Here is a 23,333-nt window from a genome sequence, read left to right as displayed (position 1 = left end):
TGTTGCAGCTCAAAAAGCAAGCAGCCTTCTGTTTATTCCCAGAAGCATATACTGCTTTTGTTTTCTCCTCTTCACTTTCCCTGTTGTCAGTAACAGTTAATGTTATCAACAATTTGGAGGTTTTCCAGCATTGAGTCATACCGCACGGAAACAGACCCTTCAGTCCAGCTCATCTGTGCGGACTAAGTTTCCCAAAGTAAACAAGTCCCACTTGGCTGCTTTTGTCCACATTCCTCTAAACCTTTCCTATTCATGTTTCTGTCCAAATGTCTTTGTAACTGTACTTGCATCTACCACTTCTTCTGGAAGTTTGTTCCTCTGTGTGAAAACATTGCCCCTTAGGTCCCTATTAAATCTTCTCCTCTCAACTTAGATTAGATTACTTACAGTGTGGAAACAGGTCCTTCAGCCCAACAAGTCCACACCGCCCCGCCAAAACGCAACCCACCCATACCCCTACATTTACCCCTTACCTAACACTACGGGCAATTTAGCATGGCCAATTTACCTAACGTCCACATCTTTGGACTGTGGGAGGAAACCGGAGCACCCGGAGGAAACCCACGCAGACACGGGGAGAACGTGCGAACTCAGTCGCCTGAGGCAGGAATTGAACCCGGGTCGCTGGCGCTGTGAGGCAGCATGCTAACCACTGTGCCACTGTGCCGCTTAAAAATGTGCCTGCTAGTTTTGGACTCAAAGTTTGTGAGAAGATTTGTAGCTCGGGTGCTCGTTGTTGTGGTTCTGTTCGCCGAGCTGGGAATTTGTGTTGCAGATGTTTCATCCTCTGTCTAGGTGACATCCTCAGTGCTTGGGAGCCTCCTGTGAAGTGCTTCTGTGTTGTTTCCTCCGGCATTTATAGTGGTTTGCATGAGCAAAACCAACGTAGTGTACAAAATCCCATGCAAGGACTGCACAAAACACTACATAGGACAAACAGGAAGGCAGCTAACGATCCGTATCCATGAATACCAACTAGCCACGAAACAACACGACCAGCTATCCTTAGTAGCCACAAACACAGATGACAAGCAACATGAGTTCGACTGGGACAACACTACTATTATAGGACAAACCAAACAGAGAACAGTCAGGGAATTCCTAGAGGCATGGCGATCATCCACAGATTCTATCAACAAACACATCAACCTGGGCCCAATATACCGACCACTGCAGCGGACAGCTGGAACTGACAACCGGAAGCGGCAGAGACAAACCACTATAAATGCTGGAGAAAAGATCACAGAAGCGCTTCACAGGAGGCTTCCAGGCACTGAGGATGTCACCTAGACAGGGACGAAATTCTGCAACGCAAATTCCCAGCTCGGCGAACAGAACCACAACAACAGTTTTGGACTCCATGCCCTTAGAAAATGACCTTGGCCATTCATGTTATCTCTGCTTCTCATGATTTTATAAATTTCTGAGGTCAGCCCTCAGTCCCCTACACTCCAGTGAGAAAAGTCCCAGCCTATCCAACCTATGTTTATAACTCAAACTCTCCATTCCTGACAACATCCTGGTAAATCCTTTCTGAACCCTCTCCAAATTAATGATAACCTTCATATATCAAGTCAACATCTATATAATGATAAAGAAAATTATCTTTAACATATTTTACAAATTCCTCCCCATCCAAGCCCCTACCACTATAGTAATCCCATTCTGTGTTTGGAAAGTTAAAATCCCCTTCTTTACAACCCTATTATTATTACACATATCTGAGACCTCTGCGTATTTGCTCCTCAGTTTTCCACTGACTATTGAGAGGCCTATAGTGCAATCCCATTAAGGTGAGTAACCCCTTATTTCTGAGTTCCACCCATATAGCTTCATTGGACAATCCCTGCAGAATCTCCTCTCTAACTACACAGCAGTAATGTTTTCTTTAATTAAAAACATCGCTATCTCCTCCTCACTTTCTATCCTTCTTTAAGCATTTGAATCCCAGAACATACAGTCCTTCACTATAGTACAGCCTCATACAGAGTAAGGCACCAGAGTGTTAGTATCTCTGACATTCATCCTTTTTTTTCTTTTGCCAGTGATAAGCAGTGCCGTTCTCGAGAGAGGGCAATGTTGCATGATCAAAAAGTGAAGGCGAGGGCAGGGATTAAATCAAACTAATATTGGGGGGAGTTTACCCTTTTTATATGCCAACCAGCTCTCCCTGATTGGACCAGACTAACAGTCGCAATCAGTGAAATCATATTCTATAGGCTGACATCATTGCAATCAGTATGCTATCAGGGTTGGAAAAGGTGGTGAGACGATTGGTGAAATGATTAAGGGTCAGATCGCTTGGGTGAAGAAGTCCTGTGGCTCAGTGAGTAGACACGCACAGACATATGCTTTCACATTGTTTCCCTCTAGGCCTCTGAGAAATAATGTGTGCAAGTAGTTTTTTTTAAATCACACAATAGTTTGATAAGGCGAACGTATCAGAGTGTAATTGGTGGTGGAATAGTTTACTGAAGGTGGTGGTGAGGTTTGGATAGGGTGACAGTATTTGGAAGCAGGTGTTTAGAATGGAATATCCTTGCAGTGCAGGATATGTATGTACAAGAATGAACAGACACTGGGTAACCTACACCCACCATCACCTCATCCTCTACTTAAACAATCGCCTGTAGTAGGCAATCTCAGGCTGATGTTAGTAAAACCCCTGGGAACTTCTTCTCCCCTCGAAGGCAAGTAGGCAATCTCCAGGAGACCACAGTCACTGATCTCACTTGTCCCCACATCCTACTTACCTGCTCCTGCTCGAGATGTCTCTCCTCAGGCCATTTTAAATGGGTAGTTAATCCACACTCACTGTACAGCCTAGCATCTTATGCAAAAGATCACAACTGAGTTCTTCTAGGCTATTGTAAATTAATCTTTACAACTCATTCTGCTGTATTCTAGTTCTAACTGCCATAGCTAATTGTAGAAGCTAATCCCTCATCATCTCAATTAGATCCCAGAGTAGTAAGTTTGCTCACTGAGCTGGAAGGTTCACTTTTAGATGTTTCGTCACCATGCTAGGTAACATCATCAGTGAGCCTCTACTGAAGCACTGGTGTTTTGTCCAACTTTTTCTATTTATGTGTCTTGGTTTCTTAGGGTGGGTGATATCATTTCTGGTTCTTTTTCTTAGAGGATGGTAGGTGGGGTCCAAATTGATGTGTTTATTGATGGAGTTCCAGTTAGAATGCCGTGCTTAAAGGAATTCCCGTGCATGTCTTTGTTTAGCCTGTCCTAGAATGGATGTGTTGTCCCAGTTGAAGTGATATATGGGCAAAGAAGGACATAAGGATACTAGGGAGAGTGGGTCATGTCTTTTTGTAGCAAGTTGATGTTCATGTATCCTGGTGGCTAGTTTTCTTCCTGTTTGTCCAATGCAGTGTTTGTTACAGTCCTTGCATGGCATTTTGTAAATTACATTTGTTTTGCTGGTTGTTTGTATAGGGCCTTTTAGGTTCATTAGCTGCTGTTTAAGTTTGTTGGTCGGTTTGTGGGCTACCATGATGCCAAGAGGTCTGAAAAGTCTGGAAGTCGAGAGAGTGGTGCTGGAAAAGCACAGCATGTCAGGCAGCATCCGAGGAGCAGGAGAATCAATGTTTTGGGTATGAGCCCTTCATCAGTAGTCTGGAAGTCATTTCAGAGATGCCTTTGTAGGGTAATGTGGCTAGAGTTTCTGGGCGTGTTGTGTCTGCTTGTTTGGGTTTGTTGTTGAGAAATTAGCAGACTGCATTTATTGGGTATCTGTTCTCTTTGAATACACTGTGCAGACATTTTTCTTCTCTTTGTAGTTTCTGTGTGCTGCAGTGTGTTATGGCTCATTGAAATAATGTCCTGATGCAGCTCCATTTGTGGATGTTGGGATGATTGCTTCTGGAGTTGAGTATTTGGTCCATGTGTGTTATTTTCCTGTAGATGCTGATTTAAGGTTCCCTATTCATTTTGCTCTACTGTGACATTGAGGAATGGGAGTCTGTTGTCATTCTCCTCTTGTGAATTTTATGCCAGTAAGGATATTGTTGATGGTGTTGTAGGTTTCCTCTAACTTGTTCCGTTTTCTGATGACAAAGGTGTCAACCATGTAGCAGACCCAAAGTTTGGGTTGAATAGGTGGGAGGGCTGTTGCTCAGGTCTCTACATTATTGCTTCTGCTAGGAACCCTGATACTGGTGATATCAGTCAATGAGGAACTTCAAACGGGTGCCTACAGGAAAACAACACACAGACAAAATACTTAACTACGGAAGCAATCATCCCAATAACCACAAACAGAGCTGCATCAGAACATTATTTCAGCGAGCCACAACACACTGCTGCATCCAGGAACTATGAAGAGTAGAAGAAAAATACCCATAAAGCATATTCAAAAAGAACGGATATCCGATAAATAGAGTCCGCCGATTTCTCAACAACAAGCCCAAATAGGCAGACACGCCCAGAAACTCTAGCCACATTACCTTACATCAAAGACATCTCTGAAATGACTTCCAAACTACTCAGAACTCTTAGCATCATGGTAACCCACACACCTAACAACACACTTAAACAGCATCTAAAGAACCTAAAAGTCCCTATACATACAATCTGCAAAACAAATGTCATTTACAAAATGACTGTAACAAGCACTACATCAGACAAGCAGGCAGAAAACTAGTCATCTGGATATATGAACATCAAATTGCCACAAAAAGACATGATCCACTCTCACTAGTATTCTTACATATAGACGAAGAAGGACACCACTTTGACTGTGACAATACATCCATCCTAGGACAGGCTAAACAGAGACACGCATGGGGATTTCTAGAAGCATGGCATTCTACCCGAACTCCATCAAAAGATTCACCGATTTGGACCCCATCTACCATCCTCTGAGAAAAAGAACTGGAAATGATATCACCCACCTTAAGAGACCAAGCACATGAATAGAAAGTGGGACAAAACACCAGCACTTGACGACTGGAAGCTCACTGATGATGTTACCTACCGTGGTGATGAAACGTCTGAAAATGAACCTTCCAGCTCAGTGTACAAACTTACTTCCAGAACCTCAACGTGAACTACAAATCTTCTCAAAAATAGCCACATGCATGTTCAATATGGGAGTATTGCAATGACAAGATGTGATGCAATGTGAGGTTAAGGGAGAATTAGCATTTCCTTAGATGGGGTTCTAAAATGAGGTGGCTCTAAGGACTGGTAGTCTGTGCAGATTAATTGTTATTGGTTTTGGTAGCTGCAATTACAATCAGATAGGAATGATAAAGTCTGGTGGCACGGTGGCACAGTGGTCAGCACTGCTGCCTCACAGTGCAAGGGACTCGAGTTCGATTTCAGCCTCAGGTGACTGCGTGGAGTTTGTACATTCTCCCCATGTATGCATAGGTTTACTCCGGGTGTTCCGGTTTCCTCCCACAGTCCAAACATATGCAGGTTAGGTGAATTGGCCATACTAAATTGCCCATAGTGTCCAGGGATGTGCAGCCTAGGGGGAGTAGTCATGAGAAATGCAGGGTCAAAGAGAGAGGGTATGGGGGTTGGACTGGGTGGGAGTGTCGATGTGGACTCAATAGGTCGAATAGCCTGCTTCCACATTGTAGGGATTCTATGATTAAATGAATATGAGCTTCTGTTTACTTCTCGCTATGTGCTTTGTGAGTGGTTATGTGTGTTTGGCAACATTTGACCTGGTGTACAACTTGGATTTAAATATACCGACTGTTACAGGAATTCCAGTAGGCCACAGCAGTAGTAAGTATTTCTGCTGTTGGTATACATGTGATAGTACAAGTGCAACACTATAAATGCATGGTGCAAACATAATGATGATAACAGCAGAGGATTGAGAGGGGTAACTCACTAGTTTTAAATGGGTGCCTTGTTATTTTTAACCAATGTCCCATGTTCTCCCACAAATGGAAACTCTCCACGTTCATCAGAGGATCATGAGTTTTTGGCATTGTTTTTGTGAAAAAGTGGTGGAAGCAGAGTCCTTGAATATTTTTATAGCAAAGTTTTTCTAACTTTTGATTCTTGATTAGCAATGAAGTGAAAAGGGTCTGGAGTCAGTGGGAATATGGAGTAATTTGACTAGCCTTAACTCATTGAATGGCAGAGGAATCTTCAAGGTCTGAGTGGTGTGCTCCTACTTGTAATTTGCATGTGTGTTCAGGTGTACAGAGAAAGCAATTTAATTTTTACATTGAGTGAAATCTTTCATAAGAAATGAATAGGGAAGACATTAATAGAAGAGATCAATTCACAAGGTGAACAAGTAAAGATCATCAGGATATGTTTTCAATTTTTTAATAACAGTGGCAAGCTCATTTGCTTTCTTGGTGCAGAACCGCCATTTGAAAGAATTGGACACAAATGGAAAGATTATTACGTACTGTATGGCCATTAATTATACTTGCTGCTGCACCCTTCTGCACAAAAAGCTTTTACCCTATTATAGCTAAAAGTCAGAGTTGATTTAAGCACAACAGGGAAACAGGCAATTAGGACCTGTAACCTTAACCAATGACATTTGAAGATAGGGAAATAAACATTAATGCTAATGAAAAGTGAGATTAAAGTTGGTGAGCTCGCTTTCAATTCAGGTATGAAAACTAAGTAGAGGGAAAGAATGATTAGATTAACAGAGAGAATAAATAGTTCTAAGGAGAAACAAGACATCTTTGGAATCTGAAAAATTTAACATCTGAAGAAATGAAAAATGACACTTCTTCATTAATCATTAATTTCCTTTGCCAATGGGGTTTCTTAACAATAATTAACAGTTATGATGTTAAAAAGGCACTTGCATTATAAGCTGAAATGCCTCTGAGCGATTTATTTCATATCTAACATACAAGTATATCAACTAAATCAAATGCATTTCATGTTATTGATTCGGCAGATCACAGAATATTGTATCATGAAACTAACAGGAAGGCATAAGGTGATCATACATTTTGTATATTGATGTTGTAGCATGAATCTGCTCCTCGCTGAATTACTTACTACTTATCTACCTGCCCTATCACCCTATGAACTTTTTATGGTATGATTTTCCTGTACTGCACACAAAACAAACTTTTCACTGTACCTAGATACATGTGACAATAATAAATCAAATCAAAAATTTAAAATGTTAAAACAAGTCTATTCTTCAATTTATCTGAAAACCTTACTTAACGCTAAGAGGGGAATCGTAACTGTAGAAAATGGATGGTTTGGGTTCAGGAAATGGGTCAATTTATTCCAATTAAAATCCCAATCCAAACTCTCCCTCAAACTGCTTAAATGGAGGTGAAAAGGTGAATGGCAACTAGCTTGTTCCAGGGAAGCAAATTAATGCTTTAAATATTATGAGGCTACAGCTTAATTTTTATTCAGGGTTTTGAATTTAAGCAGCAATCAACACCAAACACCCCCCACCCACCCCCCGCACACACATTTAATGGACCTGACATTAAATATATTACAATACTGTGGACACTTTTTAGTATAGGAGATTTTCCTGAACACAAGCTATGAATGCTTACCCTTCACTGTCCCTTACACTACCACAAGCCCAGTTTAAATGTGGATTATTAATGATCCCATTATAACTATTCTATGATCTTTGTGTCGCTAATTTCTTTGTGCATTAATTCCTCTGCAAATTTCTCACTAATTGGTAACCCATAAATTACACGGAGCAATATTACTATGGCCTTCTTATACCAAATTGATTTTGTCTGTCAAGTCTTTGAAACACTCAAGTACTGCAATGCTCTTCCTAACTAAAAACACAACTATTTCTTCTTTTCTCCTTTCCTGTTTTAGTTTCTGAATACCTTGTAACCGGAATATTAAACCCAGAGCCAAGTCTCCGTTACTGCCACATCCAGCAACTTCTGAATCTTGACAATATGCTGTGCAGACATATACATGTAATGTCACCCTAATTTAGACTTCATTGCTTTCTCAGTTGTTCCAATTCCATCCATTTACTTGCTATTCTATATTTTACTGCTAGCTGCTTATCCAAGCAACTAGCTTCATCTCTGAAAAATGCTGCATTTCGTTTGCTTGAAGGCCTTGCCAGAATTTTTGGAATGGTTGATTGCATTGCTGAACATTAACAAATGTCTTTTGAAATATAATGGAGGTTACTTAATCTGTTTAATAATTCTGTTAGGCTGAGCACAGATAATTGCAAAGTTTTTTTTGAATTCCAGTATTTTGATGTAAACCATTGAGTAGGATTTGATTAATACATAACTCTGATTCACGTATTTATCTTTATGCAAATAGAATTATTTAACAATACAAAAGCTGGATGGAATTTAAGCTGTGAGGAGTATGCAAAGTAGCTGCAGATAATTATATATAGGTTAAGTGACTTGAGAACATGATGCCAGATGGAAAATAACATTGAAAGTGTCAAGTAATCCACTTTGATAGAACAGAAAAACAAAATGAGCTGGAATTTCCCATTTTTAGGCTGTTGGCCTTGGGGAGGTTCATGCAGATGTTCCATCATGGCTCACAGTGACTTTTCTTATGATATTGAACCATGCTTTTCCCTTGCATGGAAACAGACCGCTCGGCCCAACTTGTCCACGCCGACCAAATATCCTAAATTAGTCTAGTCCCATTTGCCAGCATTTGGCCCATATCCCTCCATACCCTTCCTATTCATATACCCAATCAGATGTCTTTTAAATCATTGAATCCCTTCAGTCTGAAAATAGCCATTTGGCCCAACAAGTCCACACCAAACCTCTGAAGGGTAACTTACCCAGACCCATTCCCCTACCCTATTACTCTAGATTTATCCCTGACTAATGCACCTAACCTATATATCCCTAAACACTATAGGCAATTTAGCATTGTCAATTCACCTAATGTGCACATCTTTGGATTGTGGGAGGAAACTGGAGCACCCAGAGGGAACCCACGCAGACACGGAGTGAACATGCAAACTCCACACAGACTGTCGCCTGAGGCTAGAATCAATCCTGGGTCTTTGGCGCAGTGGGGCAGCAGTGTTAACCACTGAGCCCTTGTGTTGCAAATGTTGTAATTTTACCATCCTCCTCCACTTCTTCTGGCAGTTCATTCCATACCTGCACCATACTCTGTGTGAAAAGGTTACCCCTTTGGTCCATTTAAAATTTTTCCTTTTCACCTTTAAACACGTGCCTTCTAGTTTTGAACTCCTCTGTCCTGTAGAGAAGACCTTGACTATTCATCTTATCCATGCCCTTCATGATTCCATTAATTTCTGTAAGATTACCCCTCAGCCTCCTATGCTCCAGGCACAATAGACCCAGTCTATTCCGCCTCTCCCGATAATTCAACTCCTACATATTCTGCTCCTTACCTCATTTAATATGCAACCACACTCATTGGCAACCTTCTTATTCAATCGTGTGGTGGGGAGGGTATGTTCCCACTGCTGCCAGAATATTCCGATGTATAAGTGGCTGATGCAATATTTAAAACTCAGCTGCAAACTGCTTCAGATGCTGCAAACCAGGCAATATCTCACACTCTGTCATGTTAGGAAACCAAATTCTCTCCAAAATGGAAACTGGCAACCTACTTTCCAGATTGTAACATAGAACATTACAGCGCAGTACAGGTCCTTCGGTACTCGATGTTGTGCCAACCTGTGGAACCAATCTGAAGTCCATCTAACCTACACTATTCCATTCTTGTCCATATGCCTATCCAATGACCATTTAAATGGCCTTAAAGTTGGTGGATCTGCTACTGTTGCAGGTAGTGCGTTCCACACCCCTACTACTCTGAGTAAAGAAACTACCTCTAACAACTGTCCTATATCTATCACTCTCAATATAAAGCTATGTCCCCTCGTGCTAGCCATCGCCATGCGAGGAAAAAGGCTCTCGCTGTCCTACTAATTTAACCCTCTGATTATCTTATATGTGTCAATTAAGTCATCTTTCAGCTGTCTTCTCTCTAATGCAAACACCCTCAAGACCCTCTGCCTTTCCTCATAAGACCTTTCCTCCATATCAGCCAACATCCTAGTAAATCTCCTCTGAACCCTTTCTAAAGCTTCCATATTCTTCCTATAATGCGGTGACCAGAACCGTACACACTACTCCAAATGTGGCCGCACCAGAGTTTTGAACAACTGCAGCATAATCTCATGGTTCTGAAACTCAATCCCACTAGCAATAAAAGCTAACACACCACATACCTTCTTAACAACCCTATCAACCTGGGTGGCAACTTTCAAGGATATATGTACCTGGACACTGAGATCTCTCTGCTCATCTACATTACCAAGAATCTTACCATTAACCCTATATTCTGCATTCTTGTTACTCCTTCCAAATTGAATTACTTCACACTTCACCACATTAAACTCCATTTGCCACCTCTCAGCCTAGCTCTGTATCTTATCTATGTCTCTCTGTAACCTACAACATCCTTCGTCACTATCCACAATTCTTCCGACCTTAGTGTCATTCGCAAATTTACTAACCCATCCTTTTATGCCTTTATCCAGATCATCTATAAAAATGACAAACACCAGTGGACCCAAAACAGATCCTTGCAGTACCCTATGAGTAACTGAACTCCAGGATGAACATTTCCCATCAACGGCCACCTTCTGTCTTATTTCAGCTAGCCAATTTCTGATCTAAACTGCTAAATCACCCTCAATCCCATGCCTTTGTATTTTGTGTAATAGCCTACTGTGGGGAACCTTATCAAGCGCCTTACAGAAATCTATATACACCACATCAAACACTTTTTACCCTCATCCACCTGTTTGGTCACCTTCTGAAAGAACTCAGTAAGGTTTGTGAGGCATAACCTACCCTTGATAAAACAGTGTTGACTATCCCTCATTAGCTTATTCCTTTCTGGATGATTATAAATCCTATCTCTTATAACCCTTTTGAACAATTCACCCACAACCGAAGTAAGACCCACACTAGTCTATAATTTCCAGGGTTGTATCTACTCCCCTTCTTGAACAAGGGAACAATGCTTGCTATCTTCCAGTCTTCTGGCACTATTCCTATAGACAATGACAACATAAGCCAAAGGCTCAGTAATTTCCTCTCTGGCTTCCCAGAGAATTCAAGGATAAATCCCATCCAACCCAGGGGACTTATCTATTTTCACACTTTCTAGAATTGCTAACCCCTCCTCCTTGTGAACCTCAATTCCATCTAGTCTAGTAGCCTGTACCTCAGTATTCTCCTTAACCACATTGTCTTTTTCTAGTGTGAATACTGACAAAAAGTATTCATTTAGCACTTTCCCGATCTCTGACTCCACGCACAACTTCCTAATACTATGCTTGACTGGCCCTACACTTACTCTAGTCATTCTTTTATTCCTGATATGCCTTAGGATTTTCTTTGATCCTGTCCACCAATGACTTCTCATGTCCCCTCCTGGCTCTTAGTTCTCTCTTTCGGTCTATTCTGGCTAACTTGCAACTCTCAAGTGCTTTAACTGAGCCATCACATCCTAACATAAGCCTCCTTCTTCCTATTGTCAAGACATTCAACTTCCTTAGTAACTTGGAGTCTTAGTGGATAGGGTGGTCAAGAGGAGGCCCACCCTTTACCTGTCAGACTGCCAAAGGACATTAAGGAATCAAATACAGTGACCTTGTCCAGTGCTGACTCCAATGTCAGACAGATATACAGTGTTGTCAGATGATCTACTGCACTCCACACTGTATACCAAACCTTATTGACATTCATGGACTACCAACCTCACTCCACAACCATTCTTGCTCATCCCATCCTCAATAACTACTAACCCTTCCTGCTCTTTGACCAAAATATTTTTTCAATCTAGAGAGATTAGCTACCTCCAAATGAGTGCTAAGTAAGTAAACTCAGACATAAGATGCATTTTCTGTAGATGTATAAGATGCTAGATGCCTTGATTATGTAAAACAACCTAGCAAGAGCATTTGATTCCCTACAGAATGGAAACAGGCCCTTCGGCCCAACAAGTCCACACCAACCCACCGAAGAGCAACCCACCCAGACCCATTCCCCTACATTCACTCCTGACTAATCCACCTAACACTACGTGCATTTTAGCACGGCCAATTCACCTAACCTGCACATCTTTGGACTGTGGGAAGAAACCGGAGCACCCAGAGGAAACCCATGCAGACACAGGGAGAATGTGCAAACTCCACACAGACAGTTGCCCGAGGCTGGAATTGAACCCGGGTCCCTGGTGCTGTGAGGCAGTAGTGCTAACCACTGAGCCACTGTGCCGCAAGACAAAGATGTCGCTGAGCTCCAAAGTCTCCTGAAGGGCTGAAATCGATTCTGAGTTAGTACAAGATCAGTTGTGACAGTGTGATGCTGATGATTTCTTGATGCCATCATCAGTGAATGAAGGGTTGAGGAAGATGCCATCTGGGAACAGTCAAGAATGCGCTGGTGAACTGACATTAAAATGGAGGTATTTGAGAAGCAAGTGGTGACTTTTTGACTTTCAATTCAGGAACTATCACCATCATATTAATTACGAAGAGAGAAAAATTGCAAGCTACACAAAACTGAGATGAGTTTATTAGTAACGAATTGCAAATTAATGGAACTAAAGTAGTCACCACTTACCACTGAGAATCTGACCTCGCCTTTGGAGGTTTAAGGTGAAAATTAGAATTTATTCTCAACAAATGAGATATGTCCATGTGCTCATTTGAAATTGCTGTTCTCTGGTGTACTTCTCAAAAATGGCCAAAGACATCTGCACCACAACATTATATCAAATGATTTAGGCTACCACCACCATTGCATGAATTAGTATTCATTGAACTTAGGAACTCAGCAACTTGTGCAGTTGAGTTTCAGTGGCTCGTTTTATGCCAAGTAGATTGTATTGCCATGGGATCACCACTAGGCCCAGCTCTCGCAAATGCATACATTGAATTCCATGAGAAACGTGTCTTCATTTCTACCCTTTGCATATTTCTGATAAGTAGGTGACATATTTGAATCCACAATTGCATGTAAGAATTTCCTTATATTTCTTAATGGATCCATCATGCACACAAATTCACTTTGGAAATGGGACATCAAACCAGCTCAGTTTCCTCAATACCCTCATTGAGAAATCAGTTGGGGCTTCTTTCTTTCACTTGTCAGTACACACATTGGGATTCCTGCAGATGCACACATTGTAAGATTAGTCTTATTAGCAACCTACCTTCAATACAAATAAGTATTGGGTATATGAATTTCACTCCTGGTGTGATGCCAGATATGTAGACCATACATCTTAAAAACTGGAAGGTCAGGTCAAACAGCAAGTCAGCTGTTTGCAAGCAAACTACTAACCATACTAATTAGCCTATGCTTTCAAAACATGAAATGGTGTTCACCATTAGATGTGATTCCATTTTAACTAGAAAAGGACAATCTTTTCCAGTTAATCCTGAATCACACTGGCGTTCAGTTTAGGGTTGTCAGTCAGGCTTACGGTGTATCACAACTTGTGTGTACTGGAAGCTACATGCATTAACATACAGTGCCTTTTTCTTTGCAGGCAGAACGATCAATCATGCATACACTATACCTGTTTCAACTCAATAAAACAGGAGACTGTTCACTTGTTCATTTCTCAGGACAGTGCCCTGACCAGTCAGTCAACCTGGCTGGTCTAAAATGCAAACAGTCAATGGATGGATTCTCTATGGCAATATCTCCATTAATCAGAGTCCACTTGCCAACCAATTAGTACTGTCCTCTCATGCTATGTAAGTGTTGAATTAGCATTCTTGCAAATTGTTCTCAGGAGTTGTAAGACAAGACGTTTTGACAAAATGTGCCTTTTTTTCATTCTCACCATATTTTCCCACATTTCTTGCTTTGCCGTGTTGTTCAAGGCATGGGAAATGTCATTTTATATTTTCAAAAGGCATGCAATTCCTAAAAGTTGATGTTCAGAGGGACTTGTGCATAGGAACATCATAAGTTAGAAGTCATGTACAGCATGAAGGTAAAAAGATAAACAACATGTTGATCCTTATTGAAAAGAGATTGAAGTAGAAGAATAAGTAATCCTTGTAACAGTTGTACAGGGGTTTAGCAATGCTGGGTATTGCTCTTTTGGTATCCATATCTTAGGATAGATGCACTTACAGTGAAAGTGGTACAGTGAAGGTTCATTGGATTCATTCTTGGGTTGAAAATGTTGCCTGATGAGAGGCAGAGTAAATTGAAATATACTCTTTGTAGTTCAGAAGAATGAAAAGATTTCTCATTGAAACAAAAGGTTTTGAAGGGGTGCGCCACGGGTTAATGGTGTGAGGTTATTTCCCCTACCTGGAGAAACTATAATATAAAGCTGCAGTCTCAGAATAAGAAGTCCATCATTTAGGATTGAGTTGAGGCGAAACCCTTCACTCAAAGATATGTAAATATTTGAATTTCTCTACCTAGAGTTTTGTGAATGCTCTGTTATTAAATACATTTAAGGCTGAAAGAGACAGATTTTTGGTTTCTCAGGAAATCAAGGCATATGGGAAGGGGACCTCAAAGTAGATTAAGACAGAATATGAGCCATGATCTTGTTGAATGATAGAATAGATTCATGGACTGTATGGTCTATTTCTGCTCCTATTTCCTGTGCCCTTATATTCTTGTGTTTAATTACATAATGTATTGTAATGCTGATGAGGTGTTTCTTTTCAAATCTGATACATCAATTGTTTAGTTTCCTGCACATATGTTGTACATGAAGTTTTGACACAGACCAATATTGATTGAATTCTGGCATAGCAGTTTTTAAATTTGCTTTTTTTTATGTTGATTACTTGTAGTGAGTGCATGTTTCATTTGACTTAAAATTGGATGATTCAGTTTGTTAATATAGGATTTTAGAGCAGTTTTTTCTGGGTTATACAAACCATTTTTTTGGGGTTTTACGCCCTTGCCGGGGCATAGTGACATCTTCCTTTCACCAGTATTATAGCTCATCTGAGTGGGAATATCCACCTCCATGTATATATTGAGAACTTTAGTGGCCAGAGTAGCTGGAAATCCCAGCGTTCGCAGTTGCTTTTAGATTACTTACAGTATGGAAACAGGCTCTTCGGCCCAACAAGTCCACACCGACCCGCCAACGCGCAACCCACCCAGACCCCTACATTTACCCCTTCACATAACACTAGGAGCAATTTAGCATGGCCAATTCACCTGGCTTGCACATCTTTGGACTGTGGGAGGAAACTGGAGCATCCGGAGGAAACCCACGCAGACACGGGGAGAGAGTGCAAACTCCACACAGTCAGTCGCCTGAGGCGGGAATTGAACCCGGGTCTCTGGTGCTGTGAGGCAGCAGTGCTAACCACTGTGTCGCCCCTGTTACTGCCCTTTCTCCTGCAAATGACTTTGTAATGGCTGGGAAGATACTCTGCTGCTTGCAAAAGTCCTAGGTTTAGCCTGATTCAGCCATGGTTGAGGTGTTTCAGCAGATTTCACCAGATTTATGACAGATGTTCTCCAGAGTAATGAAGAAATTTGATCCCTCCAATAAGGTCAGCAGTGTGTTATAGTGATTTGGTGCTTTGCCAACATTATTTCTGGCAATGTATAAAGACGTGGTGGTGTTTAAGCAGTGAAAATGTTTGACCATATAAGTAGTACTACGTGCTTTTGATGATCGGTGATTAATGCTAATTTCTGCATGCCACGTGGAAAACCTTTGATGTGAAATATAGCTGGATTAAATGTAAACATTTGTTTATGCCACTTTCATGGTATCTCATTTACTTTTGCTTAGTAAGTACAAGGAAAACTGTCAGTTATTAATTTTGTTTACAGAAGGAGTTTTCTTAATGTGCTTAAGATCAGTGCAGATTTCTGTGTTAATTGTACTGACTGGAGACAATCTCATGTAAGATTATGTAACCTTGAAAAGCTAGGTTACACTGTGAAGTAGGAAACATATATGGGCATTAACAGAAGTAAATTAACAGTCAAAATGCCAGAAAGTCTGAAACTAATGTTAGCGGCTTGAAACGTAACTTAAAGCATATGTGTTGTTATATATTATTTTTGAAATTATTAAAGAAGTAGATATTCCACCAAACCATTAATTGGAGTTATTTATCATGACAATCAGGGAAAACCTATTTTTGGGTTGAAGATTCAGATGAGGTGGAATAATGCTTAACTTAACCTCTAGACTCTAGCTTGCATGCTGGATAGAGACTCTGAATGTCATACTGATAGAAGAAAAATTTGAGATTGTGGTTTGAGATAGTTTGGAAGTGGAAGTGTAACAGAGGTTTGCATTTGCAACTGCTATGCCAGATAGCAGAGGAATTCATCTTCTTGCTGGATATAGAGTAAATGATTTTTGGAACAATTTGCATTTGTGTGAACTTAAAGAACATCTGAGCAGGGAAGAAAATCTTATTGTCTTTTTTTTGTCTCAGTTTAGATGTTCTACAGATGATTAATAGAATTGTTTTTGTATTTGAGTAACTGATGTTCATGTGAAACCCAGCATGATTATTTTAGTACACAGAGTCTATAAGTAAAAGGAAGGTAATATTACAAATAGGCAGTGTGTCAAGCATATTGGCTGGGAGTTCCTTTGTCCTGATGCAGCAAGAAGTCTAACACAGCTTGTTCCTACAGAAATTTGGGAGCAGGCATTCACTAATTTATTGTGCACTGGCACTGCCAGCAGAGAATCCAGTGTATTGAGAAATCTGCAAAATTCAGGAGGTGGTAACACATGGTGTAACTGCCCTATTTAAATGTACCATGCAATTAAAGACCAAAGCAAACTTTATTCTGCTAAAGAAGGGAAATGGTGAGCATCTAAATTCCAAGAGATTGATGTAGCCGTTTTACTGATTCAAATTAGGTAAAGGAGGGACATGATAGTACAATGTAAGAAGCCAGCTCATAGGGCCATTCCACTGAAATTGTTTGTTGCTATAAGTATCCCTCCACAATCTCAAGGTTCCCTTGTAGTGTCAGAATAAGTTCATGACTTCATTAGATCAACAAAAGAACCAAGAGGAATATAAAAGGTTTAGAGGGGAGGTGAAACACCAGATAACAGAAGCAAAGAAAAATATTAGGAAAAGATTGGTAGCCAACATAACGGGAAGTTCCAACTCCTCTATAGACATATCAATAGTAAAATAATGGTAAAAGGAGTGGGGCCGATTAGGGACCAAAAGGGGGGTTTTGCCACACAGCAGAAGGCATGGCTGAGATGTTAAGTAAGCTCTGCAGCTGCCTTCATCAAAGAGGAAGATGCTACCATGCCACTGTGACAGAGAGAAAACTCTGTCACTACCAGGGTTCAAAGTTGATAAGGAAGAAGTGTTAGATAGACTGTTGGTATTTCAACTAGGACAAAGTGAGGACTGCAGATCCTGGCAATCAGAATCAATAAGTGCAGCACTGGAAAAACACAGCTGGTCAGGCAACATCCGAGCAGCAGGAGAGTTGACGTTTCGAGCATAAGCTCTTCATTTCTGATGTTTCTTCACTCCTTGAAACGTCGACTCTCCTGCTGCTTTGATACTGCCTGACTGGCTGTGCTTTTCTAGTGCCACACTTTTTGACACTGTTGGTATTTAAAGTTGACAAGGATCCAGGACCTGATGAGTTGCATCAAGAGGAGTAAAGGAACTGTGAGTGAAAATTTCAATTTTCCCTAGATTAAAGAAGTTGCCAGAAGACTGATGAATTGCAAAAATTACAGCCTTGTTCAAGAAAGATTGTAAAGATAAGCTGCACCATTGACAAGTGAGTTTAACTTCAGTAGTGGAGAAATTCTTTGAAACAATTATTCAGGATAGAATGAATAGTTATACGGAAAAAGATGGGTTTATAGGAAGTATTAGCATGGATTTATGAAGAGAAATTGTGTTTAACTAATATGCTGGAGGCTTTTGAGGAGTTAATAGACTCAATGCGGGTAATGTTTTTGATATGGCATACTTGGAATTTTGGGGAGAAGGAGAGTCAATATTTTGGGCATAAGCCCTTCCTGATGAATGACGCGAAATGTCAACTCTCCTGCTCCTCAGATGCTGCCTGACATAGAACAAGAACATTAGAGTGCAGTCCAGGCCCTTTGGCCCTCAATTTCGTTTTCATCCATATGTTTATCCAATGATCATTTAAATGCCCTTAAAGTTGACAAGTCTACCACTGTTGCAGGCAGGGCATTCCACACCCCTACTACTCTCTGAGTAAAGAAACTACTTCTGACATCTGTCCTGTATCTATCACCCCTCAATTTAATCTGTGTTCCCTCGTGCTAGCCATCAGTATCCAAGGAAAAAGGCTCTCACTGTCCACCCTATTTAATTCCCTGATTATCTTATATGTCTCAATGAAGTCACCTCTCAACCTTCTATCTAACAAAAACGGCCTCAAATCCCTCAGCCTTTACTTATAAAACTTTCCCTCTACACCAGGCAACAACCTAGTAAATTGCTTCTGAACCCTTTCCTAAGCTTCCATATCCTTCCTTTAATGTGGTGACCAGAACTGTATGCAATACTCCAAATGCGGCTGCACCAGAGTTTGTACAACTGCAACATGACCTCGTGGCTCCAAAACTCAATCCCTCTACCAATAAAAGCTAACACACTGTATGCCTTTTGACAGGCAGGTTCAATTAAGGCATTCGAGAAGGCATTGGATGATTATTTGGCTAAAAACTACAATAAGGAGAAAGCAGGATAAAGATGCTCATTTGAAGTGTGATGGCCAAACACATTGCTCCTATGCCATAATCTTCTGTGATTCTGTGGAGTCTAATAGTATCAGGACAAACATAGACAGGTTAAAACAGTCTGTTGATTACCACTCACTGATGCCATCTTCCCCCAGTTGCGCACCATTGTGCTGTGTGGCATTATCATTCTCTTAAATGGAATTGATTTTGAATAGATCTAGAAACTCAAATCATCCATGAAGTTCTGTGGGCCATCAACAGCAGCAGAATTGTATTCAATCACAGTCTGTGATCTTATGGCTTGGCAAATCCCTCACTGTGTCATTACCATGAATCTGAGGGATCAACATTAGTTCATTGAAAGGTGCAGTAAGATGTACCAGGAGCAGCAGTGAACATATGTGAAAATGAGGTGACCACTTGCCAAGCTACAAGTTAAGCAACAGTTAGTAAGCGGGTGATGAATAGAGCTAAGCAATTCGATGACAATAAATAAATCTAAGTTCTGTAATCCTGTCACATCTAGGCAAGAATGGTGGTGGAAAATTAAACAATTAATTGAAGGAGCAGGCTCCAAAAATATAGTGGTAGTGAGGACTGCAGATGCTGGAGAAGTCAGTCAATAAAATGTGACACTGGAAAAAGCACAGGCAGCACCTGAGGACCAAGAGAGTCAAGGTTTCATGTTTAATCCTTTATTATTGGTGAATGATCCATCTTGACCTCCACCTATCACCCCCACCTTCATAGATGCCAGTCTTCAAACAATTAACATGATACAGCTGAAGATACAGAATGTTGCATGTGCATTACAGTTTAATGGTTCAGTGTTCAGTGAGTTCTTTCAGTTGGCTGGTCAGGCAGAGTTCCTTTTCATAGAAGCTCAGGTACAGGTGGAGGCAGCTGAAGTGCAGCAATATGTTTCTTGTCAACTGGGAAGTTGTTCACTTCTCTGGCAAAATAGAAGTTTCTTTCTTGAAATCAGACAAGGTTAAGACCAGGCATGGATCTGTTTTGCTGTTTTCTGTCCTTATGAGGAAAATAGATCAAGGAAACACATTAAAAATGTATAATTGAAGCTATTCAAAACTATAAGTTTCAATCACATGACTGAGTCTCCAGATGATGGCTTTGGTGCGTCTGTACACTTAAAAGATAAACTGTGGGGTCATCTATACCATCTCAGGAATAATGGGTTTTGATGGTTTTCTTTCAAACCAAACTCGACTATGATGATGCATTACCTGGATTCTTTTGTGTCCATTTCACTGGAATGTCTACATGATGTAAAGGTTTGATATTTTGGAAAAATGACAATTCCACAGGAGGTTTCTATATAACTTCCTGTATTTGCTAGCTGCTATCTTAAGACTGGAACATATCAATATTTGTGTAGAATTTAAGCAAGAGAATATTTGTTTTCTTAAATAATTTGGATATCTCTCTTCATGCATTCTGGATGCAAAAGCTTGACAAGAGCCTCATTGTAGTGTGGAAAGCTCTTTCTCAGCTTTCCATACCTACCACAGTATCAGGTAATGGGTTTCACCACTCAAAATCTTCCTATACAATGTGATCATATATTTGCTGTCTACATCACTTATACTTTTAATATTAGTTTTAGTTGTAATTATCAGTAACCAACAACAAGCACAAGAACTGATGAGGTACCCACTTCCTGTTTTGCTGCTGGGGACAGCAGCCACAATTAAAATCCACCCTTTACATGAGTTCAGTATAACAAAATTTGTGAAACAAATTCTAAGGATGATTACCACATGCGCAGCAAAATTTGTTGATTTTTTTATAGAGCCAGTATAGTTTTTGCAAACTCCTGGTAACCTATTTTGTGGACTTTAGAACTGTATAAAACTCTTTTAACAATTCATAACAGTGATAGCATCTTACCAATTCTTCAATTCCCTTTAGCTAATTGCAGTAAAGTCAGAGACAGTGTTGGTAAACAAAATAAATAATATGTAGCATAATGGATGATGGCCAAGTTTACTATTCCTAAGTGAGTTAGTGAAGTGTTGGTGCTTTTTCTTTGATTCAGAGGGAATACAAATCAAATAAATAGAGAACTGTGAATGCTGGAGATTGAAATAAAATGTAAAGTGCTAGAGAACTCAACCGGTCTGGCAACATCCCTGAAGACAGAAAGCCCCCTTAAAGCCCCAATGCCAGCTGTGCACTGATGATTAAAGGAAGTTGTCACCTGCAGAGTAAAAGTGTTGCGATTATCTTACACGTGTTTAATTTATAAGATACATCTTCGCCATGTATAAGTGAGCAACAATCCAGTCATTTTAAAGAAAGTTGTTATCCTCAGCTTATCTGGATTAACTTCAAGAGCAATATTTGTTCATGTGATCTTTGCTTTTGTTATATCTGTGAATATACATATTTTTGCCCTTCTGACAGAAGCTGTTATTCTCCGTTCCCTTTCCCATTAGCTCATGTGTTTGTCCTTTCAGTGCTTGCTTATGTATCAACGATATGACTAAGTGGATTGAGCGGGTTAAGTCACTATTTTTAACATGAGTTCACTCTGAGTTCACTAAAATCTCTTGATTACAGAAACTAAATCTGATTACAGAGACACACAGCAGAAAAAAAAGCTATACTTCTCAAGATATTGCTTCCCCCACCTCATCCTAGTTCCAAACTTCCAGCTCAGCACTGTCCCCATGACTAGTCCGGACTTGTCCTACCTGCCTATCTCCTTATCCACTCCATCCTCTCCTCCCTGACCTATCACCTTCATCCCCTCCCCCACTCACCTATTGTACTCTATGCTACTTTCTCCCCACCCCCACCCTCCTCTAGTTTATCTCTCCACGCTTCAGGCTCTCTGCCTTTATTCCTGATGAAGGGCTTTTTCCCGAAATGTTGATTTCGCTGCTCCTTGGATGCTGCCTGAACTGCTGTGCTCCTCCAGTACCACTAATCCAGAATCTGGTTTCCAGCATCTGCAGTCATTGTTTTTACCTCAAGATATTGCTAGTAGATTAACAGTCTCAAGATGATTTTTAGGAATCAAATCTTCAAAAAGAACACATAATCCACAATTGGGAATGAAATTACCACAGTGTTCCAAATATTGAAGAAATAAAGTGTTTTCCTCCAAACCCCACTTCTATTTAATATGACCCAAGATTTTGACAGTGAGCAGGTGGAAAGTATATCACAAATGTCTATTATTTTAGATACTGGAAATCTGAAATACATGTATGCTGGATAATTACCTGAAGAGAATTTTGGCTACAGTGGGGTTAGGACTAGCTGAGTTGCTGTTGCAGAGAACCAGCAGAGAGACAGTGGACCAAATGGCTTCTGTTTGTGCTGTATGCTTTGTTCTGTGCAATAGGAGCTGAACATTAATATATATAGATCTGTCAGTAGCAGTGGATGGAGAAACAGAGTGAGATTTTCTGGTAGATTACCTTTATTTAGAGCTGAAGTTGGCTCATTATTACTCCCTTTTATTGTGCACTGTTATGGCTTTTGTTAATTAGTCACTTCTGCCTTCTATCCTATTTATCGACCTTTACCTTTGTTCTTTCCTATTTTACCTCAACTCTCCAATCCTATCACGGTTGCTAAAAAGCTATTCACCATGAGCATTTTTCCAGTTTTGATGAGAAGAGAAACATGAAACATTGGCATTCTTTTCCCACAGATGCAGCTGACTGGTTGCATATTTTCAATATTTAAACTTTTTTGTGCATAATTATTATTTTGATATGATTGGTGGAAGGATACATAAACAATTTTCTATTTCATTTATTTGCAGAATAAAGGCTCCTACCAATGATCAAAGAAGGAAAAGAAAGTGGAAAATTGAGACTAGGGTGATCCTGTGAAAGGTGAGTCAGCAGGTATAGGTCAAACTTGTGTTATAAATTTACCTTCATGATTGACTTACGACTTGGTGGCACTCACTCACTCTGAGTCAAAAGGTTCAGTTTCAAGTCCAACCCCAAGAATCAAGTTTGACTCGCCAGTGCAGAACCAAATGTTGCCCTTTTAGGGATGCCATTTTTGAAGATGAAACCTGTAATCAACCTCAAGTGCCCTTTGAATGTAAAAGACCCCATGACACTATTTCAAAAGGAAAAGAGATGATATCTCCAATGTGCTGGCTGTATTTATCCTTCAAGCAATGTAACTTAGAACACACAAGATCATTTGTTCATTGTTGCTTTGTCATTTGTTCTGGGCGGGGCGGGTTTTGTTTTTAATCCAAACTGGCTGTCACAGTGACTGTACTTCAAAATTACGTTCCTTTCTGTAAAGCAAGACACGGGGTTGCGAAGGGCGCTATATAAGTGCAAGTATTTTTTAATGTAACAGGTCTGCACAATGTGATGGCAGAAAATAGTTAAATTCATCACAAACTGTTTGGTTTCTTAAGGCATCGTCAATGACGCAAGTTCACTAAGAGCACCTCAAAGCTTGGTCATTTGGGTCACTCAATGTAACACTTGTTACCTGATATTTAGGTTGTGACCTTTCGCCACAGATTTCACTTATAAACATCCGGTTACGTTCCGTGTGTCATTCACGACCAGTAATGACAAAAACACACAAAGATTGGGCACAGATTTCTGTTCTATACC

At 40.3% G+C, this 23,333-nt stretch overlaps 1 protein-coding gene across 2 annotated transcripts in view; it reads left to right on the top strand.

Moving 5' to 3' along the window:
• LOC140462502 (microtubule cross-linking factor 3) overlaps positions 1 to 20,246 on the top strand; it is an 80,116-nt gene extending 59,870 nt beyond the window's left edge. For both annotated transcript variants that reach the window (XR_011954535.1, XM_072556014.1), the window contains one exon: positions 20,180 to 20,246. Coding sequence is in view for 1 of the 2 variants with exons in the window: in XM_072556014.1 (XP_072412115.1) it covers positions 20,180 to 20,184 (5 nt within the window). In the remaining variant the exon portion in view is untranslated. The remainder of the gene's footprint in view (positions 1 to 20,179) is intronic.
• The last annotated feature ends 3,087 nt before the right edge of the window (positions 20,247 to 23,333 follow it).

This window comes from Chiloscyllium punctatum, chromosome 3, assembly GCF_047496795.1.
Source record: "Chiloscyllium punctatum isolate Juve2018m chromosome 3, sChiPun1.3, whole genome shotgun sequence".
NCBI classification, from domain to species: Eukaryota; Metazoa; Chordata; class Chondrichthyes; order Orectolobiformes; family Hemiscylliidae; genus Chiloscyllium; species Chiloscyllium punctatum.
Note: the sequence above shows the minus strand (reverse complement) of the source record. Positions and strands in the feature narration are given on the sequence as shown.